At 37.2% G+C, this 20,519-nt stretch overlaps 1 protein-coding gene across 1 annotated transcript in view; it reads left to right on the top strand.

Moving 5' to 3' along the window:
- MRC1 (mannose receptor C-type 1) overlaps nucleotides 1-20,519 on the top strand; it is a 101,549-nt gene that overhangs the window by 77,939 nt on the left and 3,091 nt on the right. The window contains exons 23-28 of the mRNA XM_044227011.1: nucleotides 2,353-2,455; nucleotides 5,870-6,102; nucleotides 8,218-8,383; nucleotides 9,232-9,381; nucleotides 19,587-19,700; nucleotides 20,224-20,388. Coding sequence (XP_044082946.1) covers nucleotides 2,353-2,455; nucleotides 5,870-6,102; nucleotides 8,218-8,383; nucleotides 9,232-9,381; nucleotides 19,587-19,700; nucleotides 20,224-20,388 — 931 coding nt within the window. The remainder of the gene's footprint in view (nucleotides 1-2,352; nucleotides 2,456-5,869; nucleotides 6,103-8,217; nucleotides 8,384-9,231; nucleotides 9,382-19,586; nucleotides 19,701-20,223; nucleotides 20,389-20,519) is intronic.

Below are 20,519 nucleotides of genomic sequence, written 5' to 3' on the forward strand. Positions count from 1 at the left end.
CTTGCTTTCCTCTCTCTCTCTCTGCCTACTTGTGATCTCTCTCTGTCAAGTGAATAAATAAAATCTTTAAAAAAATAAAAAGAGCAGCAGGTAGGTCTGGGTAGGAGTAAATGACTTGGGTTATAGTAGGGCTTTTATACAGAAAAAGAGTAGAAGTAAACTTGGAAAGGTTTCAGCAGAATTTAGAGAAATTTAGTTGCTCCAGGAGTGAGTTTGGACTTTGTCAGATGGGCAGTGAGAAAAGGTTAGAGCAGAAAAATGATCTGCTCAAAATGGTATCTTTATGATAGTTAATTGGGTGAGCTCTGTGTAGGGTAGATACGTTTAGATGATGGGTCAGTGATTTTCTTTTTTTTTTTTTAAAGATTTTATTTATTTATTTGACAGACAGAGATCACAAGTAAGCAGAGAGGCAGGCAGAGAGAGAGGAGGAAACAGGCTCCCTGCTGAGCAGAGAGCCCGATGTGGGGCCCGATCCCAGGACCCTGAGATCATGACCTGAGCCGAAGGCAGCGGCTTAACCCACTGAGCCACCCAGGCGCCCCGGTCAGTGATTTTCTGTTGAGAAATTCTTTGAATCTTCACAACACTCATGAGGGCTAGAAACTTACTGAAGAAGTTAAAGTAGAATGGAGTGAGGTGAGGTTTGCTTAGAAAAATTTCTGTGAGGGGTGAATTTTGTGTAAAGCAAAAAAAAAAAAAATTATTGTTGCCCAAGTTTGTTTTGTTTTGTTTTGAGAACATAAAGACAAGCAGAAACAATGGAAGCAAAAATCTGCAATCTCACCACCTAGGGAAAAAAACACTGTTAATTTTTTGTTGAATTTATTTCTAGACTTTTTCTAAGTGCCTGAAAAATACAAAGTTTATTTCGCAAAAATAGAATCAAAACACACATACTGTGTTGTTACAATTTCAGGACTTGAAAAGTGACAAGGATTCACTACAGTGTGATAAAGAGAGTGTGAGAGAACTCTTCGTACAGGTTCTGTGGTGGGAACATGCTTGCTCTGTACAGGTTTTCTGGAGCAGAGCATGGGCTGTAAGCCAGCGTAATGGAAGATAAGAATGGCCAAGAGGGAAGACGGGAATGAACGGAGCATCTAAATGTGGGACTGGCAGTTCCTAGGAGTTGAAGTTCATGGGATAACAAGGCTGGGGGCAGTTAGAGCAGCACAAGCTGTGGATCAGGGAATAGGGGGTAAAGTTAAGGACGTTCCATCTTTCTCCTCTGCACTGGCATGCTGGCCTAGGTCTTCACTGCCAGAGAAGTTTCAGTCGTCCTGTCTGTTCAAGATAATACCCAATCTTTCCTTCCTTTGTGGCTCTTTACCAAAAAAGAAACCCTTCCTGGGAGCATTCCTGCCCACAGTACACTTTGCATTCCTCATTTGTGGAGACGCAAGATAGTGCAGTGCCGTCATCATGCCAGGAGACGGGATGCCTGGGGCTTGTATCCTAACTCTTATTTATTAGTTGAATAACTGTGGGCAAGTTAACCTGTGCCTCAATGAACCTGCGCCTCATATTTCTCATCTAGGAACTGGGCATACACCTAGGACCAACCACTAAGGATTTCAGTGAGCTTACAGGAATTAATATGCATCTAGTACTTAGTACAATGTCAGATATTATAGATGTGAGCTCTAACTGCTAGAGCCTATGGGTAAAGAAGTGCAACACATGATAAATCAAAGACTTCATCTGACCCTGGATGAAAACTCTGGCAGGTGCAAGTTTTTCTTTACTTGCTTTGGCTCATAGACTGTCCTCTGGAAGTTTGATATCGCAAACATATCCACAACAAAAAATAGGAAAGTCTTTCCAGCCTGGCGTACGTCCGTGTATGTTTGCAAATAACATAAGAAACTTTCTAGTTACATACCAGCCATTTGCTCTGAATCCATAATGATAATCATATAAATTAAATTAACAATGAAGAAATATAGATTATACTCATTTCTCTTTAACAGTAGGATACCTGTTTTGGGGTTTGAGTCATGAGAATTTATATGGAGAAGATATTCTATTCTCCTAACATTTGATTGTAAAACTTTGATAGCGATGTATACCATTTATGATAACAAAGTTTCTCAGACCTGTCTCTAAAATCATCCCAATCTATCTGGTTTTTAATTAAAAATAGCAAGAATTCAGTGTGAGAGATTCACTTGGAAAGTTCAAGCAGTTTCCTGGAAAAAAAGGATGAATTGAATGTGACTGTACATGAATAAGGATCATCTTTAAATTTGGTGGTTAAGAATGAGGCTTTTTCCTGACTTATTAATGAATTGATTAAAACAATTATTGAGTCACACTACTTTTTATTTTCCTTTCTCCACAAATGTACAGGCTGACTGTGTGGTTATTATTGGAGGGAAATCGAGAGATGCAGGAAAATGGATGGATGACACATGTGACAGTAAACGAGGTTACATATGCCAGACCCTCCCAGGTAGGTTCTCCCAAACCTCGCCTGCCCATAGAGCTGGGTGGTTTAATATATATATATTTTTCAAGATTTTATTTATTTATTTGATAGAGATCACAGGTAGGCAAAGAGGCAGACAGAGAGAGAGAGGAAGAAGGCTCCCAGCTGGGCAGAGAGCCGGATGTGGGGCTCGATCCCAGGATCCTGAGATCATGACCTGAGCCAAAGGCAGAGGCTTAACCCACTGAGCCACCAGGCTCTCCTTAATATATTTTTAAAAAATGACCTCCTTCTCAATTTTGCTCTAAACCTTAATCTACTCTAAAAACATAAAATTTTGTTTAAAGAATGGCCATTCCCAAGCACAAGAGAAAAGGTGACATTTTCTAGAAACTATTCATGAGTGTAACCCTTCATCCATTACCAAAAAAAAATTGTGCAGATTACCCTTGAAGTTGGAACTTTTTCTAACTTCATAAGAAATGTAGGATATTTGCCTACCTGTTCCTTTTTAACAACGTCACAGTAAGAATACTTCGGTTCTGCTTGCATAATTTGAGAACCATTGGCACAGAACATCATATATGCCTCATCATTCTCTATACTCGGCCTTTAAAAATGTAGATGTCTTTTTTTTATGATTTTAAGAGTATACCCAGTGTGGGGCTCGAACTCACAACCCCAAGATCAAGAGTTGCATGTTCGGGGTGCCTGGGTGGCTCAGTGGGTTAAGCCGCTGCCTTCGGTTCGGGTCATGGTCTCAGGGTCCTGGGATCGAGTCCCGCATCGGACTCTCTGCTCAGCAGGGAGCCTGCTTCCTCCTCTCTCTCTCTCTCTCTGCCTGCCTCTCTGCCTACTTGTGATCTCTCTCTGTCAAATAAATTAAAAAAAAAAAAAAAGAGTTGCATGTTCCACTGACTGAGCCGGCCAGGTGCCCCTAAAAATGTAGATACCTGATTTGTGTTTCACTTTGTATCTTAGGAAGCCCTGCGGTTAAACAAAAATAAAACAGAAAATGTGCATATTTGCTTAGAGTCCAGATTATGGTTGCACACACTTTCGTGTCCAGTGAAAGAAGAATACAAATGTCTAGTTACACAAAAAGAGGGCCAGAAATTAAAAGGTGGTTTAGAGAGGAGGGTGCAGGTGGGGGGGCTGCTTTCATTCTGAGAACAGCTCTTTGTGAGTTTGAACTAGAAGGTACTTGTTCTAATACATCAAACTGACTTTCCAACACTCTCCAGGGAATCAGGCAACTACAGTCAACTCATGACCATGAGTGAAAATCGCCTGAGATATTTTCAGATGATTGAAAGGTGCTGCAGAAATTCTAAGCTTTCATTAATTCAAAAGCTGGTCTAGGACCTGTTGCTTTTCCCTCTATGCTCTGTCCTATGGCTGCAGAATTTTAGGCCACCAGAAAAGTACACGTGCCATCTGTGCCCATGTTTTGAGGAAAGGAGGGAATATCCTTCCAGGATATCATTCCAGGAGTGAATGCTGACTCACAAGCTTTTTGAAAATACTTTTCTTCTTATTATAAACATAAGTGATAGAATATTTTCCACTAATAAATCTTATTAAAATAAAAAATTTTTATCGTCATTCACATATACATGATTTTATTCATATATATATATTCATGTATGTATGTGAATAAAACCCCCCATTTAAAAAATATGTAACACATGTTCTTTGTTGACATTTTAGAAAATGCAGTAAAGCATAAAGAAGGGGGAAAATTTACCCACAATCCAACCACCTGAAAATAATTTCTCAATAGTTTAGTTTTTCCTTAGTCATTTTATGAATGTCTTAATAAACAAATTGGACAGATGAGCTATTTCCTAATTGCATATAGCCTTCTGTGAAACTTTTTAAAGCTTTACTTGAAGTCTCATTTGGCACTTTTAGTGGTCCCCACATTCTCCACGGGTATTAAGACAAATCCAGACCTCCGCAAGTTGGGAAATGGTAAGATCATTCAGTTTCTACAGGCTGTATGTACCACGTGAAGGGTGTTGGTCAGAGTCTCTTGGTTTACTGATATTCTTCTACCAACACAAGGTGGCAGCAACAGCAGAAGAAAGGGGAAGCTGTCTTGGCCGAAATGAAGTCATTACCATACTAGGCGTAATCAAAAGCACTTTGGGCATTTGGATAGCGACAGAACAAGGCAGATGGTAGATTAGGTCGGTGTTATAGTGGAACACGTCTGAGAATTAGCCAAGACAAAATTGGTAGGCAAGGACATCTAGAACCCTAAAATAGGAGTTGGCAATTTTTTTTTTCTGTAGAGAGACACACTGTAAATATTTTAGGCAGCAGATATACATTCTCTGTTGCAACTCCTCAGCTCTGACATGATGCTAGGCAGTCACTGACAACATGTAAACAAGTGAATGTGGCTGAGTTCCAATAAAACTTTATTTATGGACACAAATTTGAATTTCATACGATGTTTACATGTCACAAAATATTATTTTTATTTAATTGTTGTTATTTTTGTCAGCCATTTAAAAGCCATTCTTGGCTCACTGGCTGCAAAAACAGACAAACAGGCCAGATTTTACCCTCTGGCTGTCATTTGCTAACCTCTCACTTTAGGGCATCCATTAAGGGACACGGAAAGAAACTCTTTTTGGGGTGTTGACAGGAAGGGGCACAAAGGATGGGCGGGCTTTAAACAGCGATTGGAGACGCATACTGGAAGACTGAGGGGGAAAAGTTCATAAGCCGAAGTGACTCTGTTTTAGGCTCTACCCCGAGTCGGTTTGGTCAAGATAAGGGAGCCCTGCATGAAGGGTGTAAGCTATCATCAGTAGGAGAAGAGCCTGATCCTGAGATAAGGGTTAAATGACCCAGGACTGGTGTCTGGCTTCATGCCAAAACTTAAAGCCGGCTCTGGAAGGTCCATTACTAACAGGTAGAGTCAAATAGATACAAACAGATGCAAATTCATGGATAGGGTACAGCGGACAGAGGAGAGGGAGGAAGCTCTGTTGGTGCCCTTGAAATATGACCAAGATGGTAAAACAAAGATTAGTAATGACAGGATGGTAGATATTCTTTAATCGATGGAATTAAACTGTGTCATTTCTTTCATTCAGATACTAGATCTCATTGAATTTGCAAGCCTTTGGGGTTCTTTTTTTTCTTTTTTTTTTTAATTTAGAAACTTGATTATATATCTATATTAATGGTCTAAATACAGTTTGGAAATTATTTCATTCAACCAGCCATACTGATTAAAAACCAGAGCTTTGTTTTTTGGTGTGAAATGCCTCATGAAAATATTTTTAACACCTGATGGTTTAGATTTATGCTATCCTGATTATCTTTATAATGTATGAGATATGGTAATAGATGACATGACCATTAACCCTCAAAGAAATGGTTATTGATAATGCTAATGAAAAATGAATCTTTTTGTTCCAGACTCTTCCCTGCCTAATCCTCCAACAACAATTCCAACAGATGGCTTTGTTAAATATGGTGAAAGTAACTATTCACTCATGAAATTAAAGTTAGAGTGGCATGAAGCAGAGAAGTATTGCAAACTTCACAGTTCCCTTATTGCTAGCATTCTAGATCCCTATAGTAATGCATTTGCATGGATGCAAATGCAGAAATTTAATGAACCTGTGTGGATCGCCCTGAACAGTAACTTGGTAAGATGCTGGGAACATGTGGGACTTGATGTGATTGGTTAATTGTGATTAAATACGATTCTCTTTCTGTTCATTCTGTTGGAATTTTGTTACATGTAAGACACTGCCGGGCAATGTGAATGATGCGAACATGAACTAGACCCAATCTTGCAAGGACCCCAATGCCTTCAAGGATCTGGCAAGCTGGTGATATCTGTCAGAAATCAAACAAAGATTTATATAGCTTATATTAACTATAAAATTACTTTTGAATATTAAAAGTAGATTCTGCATCTAAGCATTTTTATTTATTAACTTACTCCTCTATGGTGTCCCGATTACAACTATGCCATCGGAATTAAGGAAGCAGTTCGGGACATGGTTCCTGGATCATGAGGCACTTTTTCTTTGTCGAGGCAAGCCCTAGAGTTATGGGTCCTAAAGTTGTGTGAAGAATTTCACTGCAGTCAATTCTCTGTGTTGCATAAAAGAGAAAGGCAGGTTGGTGGAGCATTGGTGAGGTGGGCGGAGGCAGTGGGCACGGAAAGAAGAGTGGTGATCAAGTTGCCAAAATATCCCTATAATGAGCCTTCTCTGATGCCCTGTGAGCCATCTGTCCTCCATCTATTTAGCTAGCCAGCCGGCAGAGTTCCTAATAGAATAGCGATGACTAGCCCTTAGCAAGTACCTAAGGGGCAAGATCGAAAATGTGGAAGAGAGTTGTATAAAAGCGCTAAGAAGAGGAGACAAAAGGTATGGGTTGAGTGAGGGCAGAAGGTCAAGAAGGCTTCTCAGACAAAGTGGGCTTTACAGATGTGGTCTGGGATGGCTGGATATAAAGAAAGTGTGCTACGAAGAGACAAAAAGGCAGAAGGAGCTAGAACTGGAAAGCAGGTTGGTGTCAGATTTGAGAGAGCTTCTCATTCTGTGCTACAGGGATAAAAAGGTGCACTTCCTGGGCAGAGTAATTCTTGAGTAGGGAAGTCAACATCGAAAAGTAAGTGGTTCCATAATGATTCCTGTGATGAAACTTAGGCAAGATATTTTTGTGTCTATGTTGACTTTTCTTGATAGTTCATTTTCTCTTATGGACTCATTTTCTTCTTATAGACATGGTCACAGATCTCTCATGAGTTTAAAACAGGCTTTTATTTATTTTTAGAAAGATTAAGTAGATTTTCCACTCTCCGAACCTTTATAATTAAAAAGTAGTATTATCTTCCTTATGTCTGTGGAATTAATGACTATGTAAATATTATGTGATTAAACGTGATAGAATACTACAAAATCCCAACTTGGAATAACACATGCTTTTGATTTTGTCACTAAATCTTTGGTAATTGGCTTGGTAAATGAAATAATGTGGTTAAAATGGGAGCTGTTTGAATTATTTCAAAATTCATTTATCTCATTAATACTATATATCTTATTTTTAGGCATTACTTGTAAAATCTCTTGCTGTTAAGAGGATATTATTGATTAGTAATATTTTTGATGTTATTAATTAATTTATATGTGATCTTAAATTTATTCTACAAAATTTAATAAGAAAGTAAGTGTGCAAACTGAATAAAACAATCAACTGTGTAAAAATTACTCTCATGATTTGCTGGAAGTCCACCTTACTGGAAAGCAAGACACCTAGGCTCCTCCGTTACATATCCATCTGATCTCACCTGTCATTTGTCATGTATACTTTTTCAAAAGCTAACCAATGAGAAGATCAGAAGAGATTAGTGTTTCTCTCCAACATCTATCAGTGAAAATCACTTAACTTTCATTATCATTTCATTGATAATATGATAAACATTTTATTTGTTCCGAAGACAAAATTTGTATTACGCTGAAAACCTGTGAAGAAAGAGTTTCATAGAATAAGACGTAGGTGAAGTCTGTGTTTTTCAAATTAGTTTCCAAGGGTATAGTTAAGGGGAACTCTGAGAATCTCTCTAAAAGAAAAGTGACATTTACTGAATTTAAGTTGGTAGAACTTATTTAGACAATGTGCTTTTTGTTCCCAAATGTTGGAGACTGTCAAATCGTTGTCTCAAATATACTTCTGTTCCTCACTGGGTCTTTTTGGTGTTTTCGAAATGAGGCGAGACTCTCTGTTAATGGGGTTTTTTTTTCTTGCAGACCAATAATGAGTATGCTTGGACTGACAAATGGAAGATGAGGTTCACTAACTGGGCTGCTGATGAGCCCAGACTGAAATCAGCATGCGTTTATCTGGATTCTGATGGCTACTGGAAGACCGCATCTTGCAATGAAAGTTTTTATTTTCTCTGCAAAAGATCAGATGGTAATTGAATACACAAAAACAATCAAGGGGTTTGGCATTTTCTCAATGTGCTAATACCTACTGCTATTGATATTATTAAACAGTAACATGTTTTGGAGAATTAAGAATAAGATAATAAAACCTGTCCCTTCACCTAACAAAAAGACTGACTTGGGAATAAACAAATATATAGAGATCTGAATAAATGAGAAAATTTTCTTCAGTGCTAGAGTTTATTTGCATTTTTTAGATTTTTGAATTTTTATTATTGAGATTATCCTCTGCATCTATGATGTCAGATTTGTCAGGAAATTATGATTACCTTTTATATCAACAGCATATCTGTATCAGAGTAATTTTTATCAGGGTGTATGTAGATTAATCAGAGTCAGTGACATTATGGTTTTAGCTTTCCTAGAATACAGTCCTAGAAGTGGACAAGGATACATTCCTAGGTTTTAACTGTCCCATTTCATTATATCAGAGACATGAGTCATAGCTAACAAATGTTAATAGGCATTAAGATTCCAGAAAAGAGTGACTTAAAGGGGGACTTTCTCAGCAAATTGTTTTTAGGTGACCTTTTTTTTAAGGAACTAAACATCTTTGTAAGTGTTTATAGATCTCCCTTCTTCAGGATGACTGTGATTGATTTCTACGCTATCGGAATACAGTCTATTGAAATATATTTAAAATGAAACCAAAAAGATAAAGTAAAAAGAACACCCAATAAGAAAAACGTCAGATCCAAATAATTACCATTAGGACTTCTTAAAAATAATCATCAATAAAATTTTCATTAGCTGCTACTCTATCACACTACAGAAACTTTAGATTTTATTTTATTTGAACTGTCTTTTTATTAACAGAAATCCCTGCCACCGAGCCCCCACAGCTGCCCGGCAGATGCCCAGAGTCAGAACACACGGCATGGATTCCTTTCCACGGTCACTGCTACTATATCGAATCTTCGTACACAAGAAACTGGGGTCAAGCTTCTCTGGAATGCCTCCGAATGGGTAAGTGCCACATCAATGTCAGAAAATGCCATCATCCTCTATTCTGGACTACTGTCATACAAATAACACTGTTCATTAAATCATATGGAATGTGAAGATACCTGTTTATTTTTCTCCATAATTTGTACCATAACAAAATGCTCAACATCATCCCCCCAATGTAATTTACAACACTGTAGCCTCAATGTTTTAAAGAAATACAGTAGAAAGTAATCATTTGCCGAACAAGTCTTTCTTATTTTCTGTCCTAATATTCTAAATTGTTAGGATTGTAATTATCAGTTGTCCGAAGTATTGTGTTCACCCCTTCTCCCAAAAGCTCAAGTTCCCACAGTGCCCAGGCACCATTTTGCTTTACTGTGAATAGAAAAGCATGTAGCCTGTGTTATCTCATGTGTGAAGAAAAACAAGACAAAACTCAAACAGACCTGACATAGATGGATAATTTTCCTCTCAAAATAAAAATGTTAAATTAAGTTAATTTATCAGGGTGCATTTAAAAACACCACTAAATTAAATCCTACTTTAAAAATTACTGAATTGTTCTTATACTAAATTTTGATTATCTTCTAAGTCAGTGTTCTTTATCCAACAGCGATATATATACGAGAGCTGTATTCTCATTTCCTTCAAATTCATTGAAAAGTTGACCTTGAGTTTTGACCTTTTCTTTTTACTTTTAGGCTTTTTTCCCCCTTCAGTTCCATTGAGGTATAATCAAGAAATGAAATTATAAGACATTTAAAGTATACAATGTGGTGACTTGACACAGGTGTACACTGTGAAGGGATTCTCACCGTCAAGTTAATTAATACATCATATCACTTATCACATATTTACCTTTTTTTTCTTTTCTGGTTGGAACACTTAAGTTCTACTCTCTTGGTAAATCTCAATTTTTTTACAGTACAGCATTATCAGCTATAGTCACCATGTCATCCATTCAATTCCATATGTACACGCACACATACACACACACACACACACACACACACACTATATTTTCTTTATGCAGTCATCTGTTGATGGACACGTAGGTTGTTTTTGTACCTTGACTGTTGTGAATAATGTTGCAGGGAACATGGGAGTGGAGAGCTACCTTTGAGAAATGATTTCATTGCCTTCGCATAGATAGATACCCAGAAGTGGGACTGCTGGATCATATGACAGTTCTATATTTAATTTCTGGAGAACCTCCATGCTGTTTTCCATGAGGGCTCTATCAGTTTGCATTCCCACCAACAGTGTACAGGGGATCTCTTCTGTACATCCTTGTTACATTTATCTCGTCTTTTTGATAATATCCAGTCTAACAGGTGTGAGGTGATACCTCATCTCATTGTGGTTTTGATTTGTATTTCCTTGATGATTAGAGATATTGAGAATTTTTCCCTGTACTTGTTAGCCATTTTGGAATCTTCTTTGGGGAAAAAAATTCTATTCAGGTCTATTTGTCTATTTTTTAATTGAGTCTTTTTTTTTGGCTATAGAATTGTGTAAGTTCTTTGTACATTTTAGATCTTAAACCTCTATTAGGATATGCAGTTTGAAAATATTTTATCCCCTTCCATAGGTTGCCTTTTCATTTTGTTGTTGGTTTCCTTGGCTGTGCAGAAGCTTTTTAGTTTGTGGTAATCCCATTTGTTTATTTTTGTTCTTGTTGCTTTTGCTTTTGGTGTTCAAATACTATACACACACATACACACACACATATATATATATATATATATATGTGTGTACGTGTGTGTGGTGTGTGTGTGTGTGTGCGTGTGTGTGTGTATAGTCATTGTTCTTGGGGAGATAGATAGATAGATAGATACCTAAAACAGGTAGCTTGCCACTTGTTTTCTTCTTTTTGCTCCTCTGGGTGTATTTGATTGGCTCTTCTTGGAGACTATTGTTTCTTGATTCCACTTTACCCGTCTGCTGTTGAATCCCACTCTGTACGTTTCTATTCCGTTATTCTTTAGCCCTGTGATTTCTGCTTGGTAATTGTTGATTCTTTCTCTCTCTCTCTCTGTTGAAATTTTCACTTTGTTTATCACTTCTTTAACCTCAGTGAGCATCTTCATAACTGTTGCCTTGAACTCTGTCAGGTAAATCAGTCACCGGTGTTTCATTAAGATCCGTTTGGAGATTTATCTTGTTCTTTTGTTTGGAACGTGTTTCTCCTTTTCTTCATTTTCCTTAACTCTCTGTGTTGGTCGCTGCACATTGGATAAAACAAATACCTCTCCCAGTTTTGAAAGCCTGGTGTCATGTAGGAGATGAACCTCATCAATCAACCCAAACCAACCTCCTGTTTGTCCCTTAACCCTTTGTGATGGTCTAAGCTGCCATCTTTGTTTTTTAGTGGCTCCCAGTAGTTGAGGGTGTGCAAGGAACCTGTGATGTCCCAAAGGAGAAAATCACAGTCAGCACATAAATGCAGGCTGATTAGAAGCCAGACTCTCAAGTGGCAGCTAGGAAAATATGTAAGCCAGGTGTGTACACATGTTCCTTCCAGAGAAATATTGGTGACCTGCTTTTGTCATTGTGGCAAATCAGAGAAAAAAGGTGGTGGAATTACCCCCCCAGATACCCCAGACTTCATGGAAGATCACACATTGCCCCTAGATGCATGCAAATTAGCAGCTGGACCACAGGCAGTGGGTTGTAAAATACACAGTCAGTCCCTCTCCAAGAAAAGGCTGGAAAATGGGCATTTTTGCTGTTTCCTCTTAGCTGAGTCCGGAGTGTGTGTGTGGGGGGATAGTTGTGGTGAAGTCTCGTGTGCCCATTTAAGAACTGTTTCTTTGTTTTTCTGTCATCCTGTGGGTCTTATGGCTGCAAACCCCACTGGTTTTCAGAGTAAGGTAGTTTAGTGGCCTGTCCCTGGGGGGGAAGCTTTAAAACTTGGAGTGCTAGAGGTGTGGTCCAAACCCTTCTCTCCTCAGGGGAAAGCTGGGAGTTGGCTACTCCTCCTGATTATGTGGTGCTCTACTGGAGATAGGCTTTATAGATAGCCTTTCCTACTCCTTTAGATATAGAGATACTCAGTTACTCCATATGTCAGAGTAACTCAGCTTGTTTCTGGATTTCTCTGAGGTAGTTGCTCCATGTGTAACTAACTGTTCATTAGTGTGCCTTTGAAGGAAGACATTTTAGGAACCTCCTATTTTGTCATCTTAGTCCCTTGCTGTAAGTTTTGACTTCAAATTCTGAGTCAAGTGAAGTCTCTTTGACTGTTATTTGTTCATTTGGCGGGAGGGGGGCTTTATTGTAGGGTATATATATCATATATATCATATGTTGGTTTAGTTCCTTTATTTCTTCATTTCTACTATCATATCTATGTAATATCATGTGTGTCTTTAATTGTTATAGATATGTTATATAGAGAGGTATTATATGTTATATAGAGAGGTATTACACACACACATACATACATACATACCTGTTATATATATAGAATATATGTATGGAACATACATATTGTGTATGTTACATATATATGTCTATAATTGCTCTATCTTCTTACATATGTATGTTATATATGTGCCTATTATTGTTATATCTTCTTAATGAAATGAAAATTTAATCATTATACATGTCCTTATTTGTGTCTAGCAACAATTTTTGTCTAAAAGTTTATTTTGTCCAGTATCAGTATAGCTACTTCAACTTTTTTTAAGTTACTATTTGTATGGTATATCTCTTTCCATGCTCTTACTTTCCATCTTTTTGTGTCTTTGAATCTCAAGTGTGTATTTTGCAGGTGACATATAATTAGATAATTTTAAAATTTATTTTTATTTTCTTATTTTAATGTTAAATTTATTCTGCCAATCTGTTTTTTATTATAGCAGTTAATCCATTTATATTTAATATAATTATTGATAGGGTAGGATTTACATCAGCCACTTTACTTATTTGCCATATATCTTGTGTCTTTTGGCTCCTCTATTTCTCCATTTCCACTTTCTTTCATGTTAAATAGATACTCTCTAGTGTACCATTTTAATTTCCTTGTTATTAAAAAATGAGTTATAAACAAAAAATAAATTAATAGTCTCTTATTTTCACTTAGATAGGTACCTTTATTAGTGCTTTTTATATCTTCATGTGGATTTGAGTTTCTGTCAAGTATACTTTCACATCAACCTCAAAAACTCTCTTTAGTATTTCTTGTAGCGTATATCTGCTTGTGACAATTTCTCTCCATTTTTGTTTAACTATGAATTTATTTTTTTCCCTCATTTCTGAAGGATAGTGTTGCTGGATAGAAAGTTGTTGGTCAATAATGATTTTCTTTTCCAGCCTTTTGAGTATTTCTTTTCCAGCCTTTTGAGTATCTCGTGCACTGCCCTCTGGCCCCCATGGTTTCTGTTGAGAAATCAGTGTTAGTTTTGTTTTTTTTTTTAAAGATTTTATTTACTTATTTGACAGAGAGAGATCACGAGTAGACAGAGAGGCAGGCAGAGAGAGAGGAGGAGACAGGCTCCCTGCTGAGCAGAGAACCCGATGTGGGACTCGATCCCAGGACCCTGAGATCCTGACCTGAGCCGAAGGCAGCGGCTTAACCCACTGAGCCACCCAGGCGCCCCCAGTGTTAGTTTTTTTGAGGTTCTCTTGTACATGATGAGTCACTTCTCTCTTGCTGATTTTAAGAATCTCTTTCTTTTGACAGTTTGTGGTGTGAATTTCCTTTATCTTACTTGGAGTTTGGATAAGGTGGAGTTTCCTAGATATATACATTAATGTTTTTTGTCAAATTTCAGAATTTTTAAAATTTTATTTTTTAAAAGATTTTATTTATGTATTTGACAAGGAGAGACACAGTGAGAGAGGGAGCACAAGGAGGGGGAGTGGAGAAGGAGAAGCAGGCTTCCTGCTGAACAGGAAGCCCAACTTGAGGCTTGATCCCAGGACCCTGGGATCATGACCTGAACCAAAGGCAGATGCTTAATGACTGAGCCACCCAGGCACCCCAAATTTCAGAATTTTGACCATTATTTCTTTAAGTATTCTTTTTGCCTTTTTCTCTTTTCCTTCTCAGACCCCCATTATGTATATTTTGATACACTTGATGATGTCCCACAAATCTCTGAGGCTCTGTCAATCCCCCCCCCATTATTCAGACTGGATAATTTCAATTCACCTGATTTCTTTTTCTTTTCTTTTCTTTTCTTTTTTTTTTTTTTTTTTGGCTCTTTCTTTTGCTTAATCAAATCTTCTCTTAGGCTGCTCTAGTAAATTTTTCCATTCAATTATTGTGATTTTTCAACTCCAAAATTGTAAGAAATAATTTCTGTCTCCCTCTTAATAGTCTCTATTTGGTGAGATATTACTCATACTTATTTTTTTTCCCATTCTTTACACGTTTTCCTTTATTTCTTTAACATACCTGATTTGGTCTTTGGTAAATCAAAGGTGTGGCTTTCTCAGAAAGAGTCGGTATTAAATGCTTCTTTTCTTGGGTATGGGTCATATTTTCTTGTTTTTTTTTTCCATTTCCTATATTTTTTTGTTGAAAACTGGAAATTTTAAATAGCATGATAGCCAATTCTCAAAATGAGATTCTTTCCCTTCTACCGAGTATGCTGTTGTTCCTGTTTGTTGTTTTTTCTCTGGCTTAGTGATTTTCCTTCACTAATTCTGTAAAGCTTGTATTCTTTTTCATGTGTGGTCACTGCAGTCACTGCTTACTTAATTTAGTGGTCAGCTCATGGATGGGAACAGATTTCCTTAAATGCCTAGAACCAATAAGTCTCCCAGGGTTTCCTTAGGGACTCTGCCTGAAGGTACTGCCTTCCACATTCATTCAAGTAGTTTAAAACTCTGGATAATGTGGTCCTCCCTTCCCATTTGTGCAGACACTCAAGGTCAGCCAGTGGTGAGAGCTTAGGAGTCCCTCAGATTTTTCATAAACATGCATGTCATCTTGGGTGCATACATGCCCCAGTACATGTCTGTGGCCTTCTATATTCCCAAGAATGGATTGAAGTTTTCTGGAGCTCCCTGTGGACTGCTTATTCCCATTTTTCCTTTTAAGTTTTTTTTCTTTGTTATCCTCTTTTCCTCACCTGTTATCCCTGCCTCAGGCATCTGTGATGTTAGACAATTGCCACTGAAAGTTTTTGAAAAATGCCATCAGGAAGAAGGCTGTTTACACTGTTGAGTTCTGAATTAGGATAAATAAAGCCAAACTTTGCAAGTGAGACTTTCCATGGAACTGTCAGATAAAATAATGGAAATTCTTTGAATTGGGACTTTGGAAGAGCTCCAACCCCATTCTGAGTATTCTGGTGGCTTCTAGGCTGCTGGTTTTGCTGTGATTTGGGTGCTATTTGTTTTTAAGGTAAACAGAGAACTGAGGATTAAGACAATGAAATTAGAACAAGTTAAAACACCGTGAAGCTCACTCTTTATCCACGTTTTCAATGCAAGTTTTTTTTTAAAAACTTGCAATGAATATGGAGAAACTTTGTTTTCAATTTTAAATGTCATGTTTTCCCATAAATAAAATAAATGATTCTCATCTATCAAAACATGTCCAAAATATTTTGAATTGGTTGTTGTCTTTGAAATATATTAAACAATGAAATATGTAATCATGCAATAAAAACAATCACCAAGGGGATCATCCAGGACTCAGTACCATGTGATGCAGGCATACCGTTAAGTGTAGGGTTCTGAGATTCAGAATGCCTGGATCATGCCCTCTGCTATCATTGGGATCTTGACAAATTACTTACCCTCTGTACTTTTGGGTCCTTATGTATAATGCGAGGTAACAGTAGTGCTCATTTAATAAATAGTTGTAAATTTCTAGTGAGATCATATTGTAATGCACAATGTGAAATGTCTGGCATAAAGTGCTTAAAATATATTAGTTGTTATTATTATAAAGCTATAGATTTTTCCTATAAACTCTAATGTTGATACTGAATCAGCTCTAATGTAATGAGAGATGTTGATGTCCTAGTAATCTAACCAGTCTTTCAGTTTTCCTCTCTCTTTTTACTTTGTACAGTCCTATACCTAAGAGCAAGATTAATAATTAACCCTGCTGCCTAAAAAAACTGAGTGTTCTTTATCACTACTTTAAATACCAATCTCTTTCCATCTGCAGAGAGGCCTAACCCAAGTTTTTTTTCACATGTTGACCAGAGTAGTCCATCCAAACTGAGCCATCTAGTAACACTCTAAGTTCCTCCCAGTAGTTAGGTCTATCTATCCATCATTTGTTTATATTATATCGTCATGAACCAAATACAGAGGAATCCATGTATGTGCATGCCATGTTCTTGAAGAAGCTCTAGGCTTCCCTCTCTCATTCCTTCTCTTCTTGGAATTATTTTCTATTCATCCCACTTGAAATCCTATGCTTCTCAATATCTTAAATTCTTTTTCTGCATGCTCTCCTTTAGTTGCTCCACTTAAAAAAATCTTCTCTTCATTTGACATGTCAGTTACATATCATACCTATTTTCTCTTCTAATCCATCCATCTATCTATGCTCTCTCCTGAGCCATAACCTTGTTAAGACACACTCTATGATGACCTGAAAAGACATTTTTCGAAAGAAGACATCCAGATGGCTAATAGACACATGGAAAGATGCTCAACATCACTAATCATTAGGGAGGTAAAAATCAAAGCCACAATGAGATACCATCTCACAACTGTCAGAATGGCTAAAATCAAAAAGAGAAGAAATAACAAGTGCTGGTGAGGATGTAGAGGAAAAGAAACCCTCATACTCTGTTGGTGGGAATGTAAATTGCTGCAGTCACTGTGGAAAAAACAGTATGGAAATTCCTCAAAAAATTAAAAATAGAACTATTGTATCATTCCATAATTCCACTATTGAGTATTTACCCAGAGAAAACAAAAACACTACCTCAAAAAGATATATGCACCCCTATGTTTATTGCAGCATTATTTATAATAGCCAAGACATGGAAGCAACTTACATGTCCATCATTAGACAAGTAGATAAGGAAAAATGTGTGATATAGGTATATATGAAATGGAATATTACATAGCCACAAAAAGGATGAGATTGTGCTTTTTTTTTTTTTTTAGAAACACGATGGACCTAGAATGTATTTTGCCAAGTGAAATAAATTCAGAGAAATACCATATGATTCCATTCATAAATAGAATCTAAAAAAGGAATAAACAATCAAAAAGCCAGAGTCAGAACTATAAATACAGAGAAAAAACTGATGGTTGCCAGAGGGGAGGGAGGTAGAATGTTGGGCAAAATGGGTGAACATGAGAGAGGGAGAGATACAGGCCTCCAGTTAAGGAATTGGTAAGTAAAGGGAATAAAAGCAGAACATAAGGAATGCAGTGATAATATAATAGTGATGTAATTGGACAGAGGGTAACTGTACTTCTGGTGAACATAGTATAATATACCAACTTGTCAAGTCACTAGGTTGTACACCTAAAACTGATGTAACATTGTGTGTCAATTGTAGTCAAATAGAAAAAAACACACACAGACACATTGCTACAACCAAACTCCCTCAAAAGGGGGTATTACATGAATGCTTAACTATCAGGAGGCAGAGATCAAAGTGAGCCATCTTAGATTCTGTCTACCATGAGAGCTATTGCAATAATTTGAGTGTGAGATACTAGTGGCCATTCTTAATGTAAAGATAGTAGAAACTAAGAAAAGCAGACAGATGTGACAAATATTTAGGCAGTAAAATCAACAGAATTTGGGCGTAGTCACTAGAAAGGGTAGAAGTCAAGAATGATTCTCATGTTCAGGCTTGAGCCAGTAGAAAGATGCTGCCACTGCTGTTCACTGATAGATAAAGAGTTAAGGAGAAATAAGATTTCGGGGCAAGAATTTTATGAGTTTTGTTTTGTACATGTTGAACTTGCAGTGCCGGTGAAACATTACAGAAGAGTTTAAAAAAAAAAAAAAGACACGTCCTACTGGTCTTTGCATGTCTTTCAGAAGCTCATTCGGTGTCTTAGACAAAAATTATGCTTAAATCAGGGAAACACAAATCAAAACCACAGTGAGATACCACCTCACACCAGTCAGAATGGCTAAAATGAACAAGTCAGGAAATGACAGATGCTGGCGAGGATGTGGAGAAAGGGGAACCCTCCTATACTGTTGGTGGGAATGCAGGTTGGTGCAACCACTCTGGAAAACAGCATGGAGGTTCCTCAAAAAGTTGAAAATAGAGCTACTCTATGACCCAGCAATTGCACTACTGGGTATTTACCCTAAAGATACAAATGTAGTGATCTGAAGGGGCACGTGCACCTGAATGTTTATAGCAGCAATGTCCACAGTAGCCAAACTATGGAAAGAACCTAGATGTCCATCCACAGTTGGATGAATAAAGAAGATGTGGTGTATATATATACAATGGAATACTATGCAGCCATCAAAAGAAATGAAATCTTGCCTCTTGCTACTGACATGGATAGAACTAGAGGGTATTGTGCTGAGTGAAATGAGTCAATCAGAGAAAGACAATTATCATATGATCTCTCTGATAATTTCCTCAAATTTCTCTGAGGAAGTTGAGAGGCAGGGTGAGGGTTGTGGGGGGTAGGGAAGGTAAAAATGAAACAAGATGGCATTGAGAGGGAGACAAACTGGGAGATTCTGAATCTCACAAAACAAGCTGAGGGCTGCTGGGAAGTGGGGGTTAGGGAGAGGGTGGCTAGGTTATGACATTGGGCCTCCCCAATGTACTATAGTGAGTGCTGTGAAATGCATAAGCCTGATGATTCTCGGACCTGTACCCCTGGGGCAAATAATACATTATATGTTAATAAAAATAATTCAAAAAATAAATTATGATTAAAAAAAATTTTTTTAAGAGAGTATGAACAGGGGAGGGGCAGAGGGAAAGGGAGAGAGAGAATCTTAAGCAGGCTCCACACTCAGCATAGAGCTCAGTGCAGGGTCTGATCTCATGACCCTGAGATCATGACCTTAGCCCAAATCAAGAATTGGCCACTTAATCGACTGAGCCAGCCAGGCAACCTCCCCTCCAAATCTTACTTTTAGCAGGGAAAGTGAAATTTTGAGAAGATAAATGTCTGCTTTTTGACATTCTTCCCCTTAAGTGAAAATGTTGGGGTGATTTTTATTGCTCTTACTATCAATACTGTCATTATAAAAATATTATTAGCTACTTAAATGTCATTCCATCATGTTGTTTTTTTATACTTTGCAGGCTCCTCTTTGGTTTCCATTGAAAGTGCTGCTGAATCAAGTTTTCTGTCTTATCGAGTAGAGCCACTTCAAAGCAAAACCAATTTTTGGATAGGATTGTTCAGAAATGTTGAAGGTAAATTTGCAGAACAATTATTTAATCACAAATATTTCAAAGTGTTCTGTGCAAAAAAAGTTTGCTGTTCCAGAAAGTCTTGCCTTAAAAATGATAAATATTTTTGAAATTGAAACTTCTACTTTCATTTAAAATAAGAACTGAAATTTTAAAGGACTCCATATTATGCTATCTTGAAAGCTGTTGATTTAAAGTGTTTTCTGTAGCTGAATTAATTTAAGAAGAGTTAAAAAATAAATTCTCTCTTTTGCCAGGAAGAAAAAATAGGGAAGCTTAAGTATATATATTTGTACTAATTAGGAATCAGTTTTCAAATAATGCTAATAAGAAAAATAATCTTTTCAGTCTTTTTTTCTCTTTAATAATTGGTTATTATAATCTTGCATACTAAAAGTCTGGTTGTCAACAACAATTGGTTATAGTATAAAATAATATGTTTAGAAGTTTTGCATGAATAAGTGGAATTTAATTTAAGATGGCTGATTTTTAACCTCTAATTTTACTGATTTTATTTGATCATCAGGAAAATGGCTGTGGATAAACAACAATCCAGTCTCCTTTGTGAATTGGAACACAGGAGATCCTTCCGGTGAACGAAATGATTGTGTAGCTTTATCTGCATCTTCTGGATTTTGGAATAATATTCACTGTTCTTCCTACAAAGGATATATTTGTAAAAGACCAAAAAGTAAGTAAGAATTCTCCTTGCAGTACCTGTGTTCACAGTCCATCCTAGTTTCTTTCAAATATTAAGGGGTCAGGTGTGGGATTATAATGTGCTTACGGGTCCCGTTATACAAGCTCTCCCCCATGTAAGCG

Source organism: Neovison vison, chromosome 12, assembly GCF_020171115.1.
Source record: "Neovison vison isolate M4711 chromosome 12, ASM_NN_V1, whole genome shotgun sequence".
Classification (NCBI taxonomy): Eukaryota; Metazoa; Chordata; class Mammalia; order Carnivora; family Mustelidae; genus Neogale; species Neogale vison.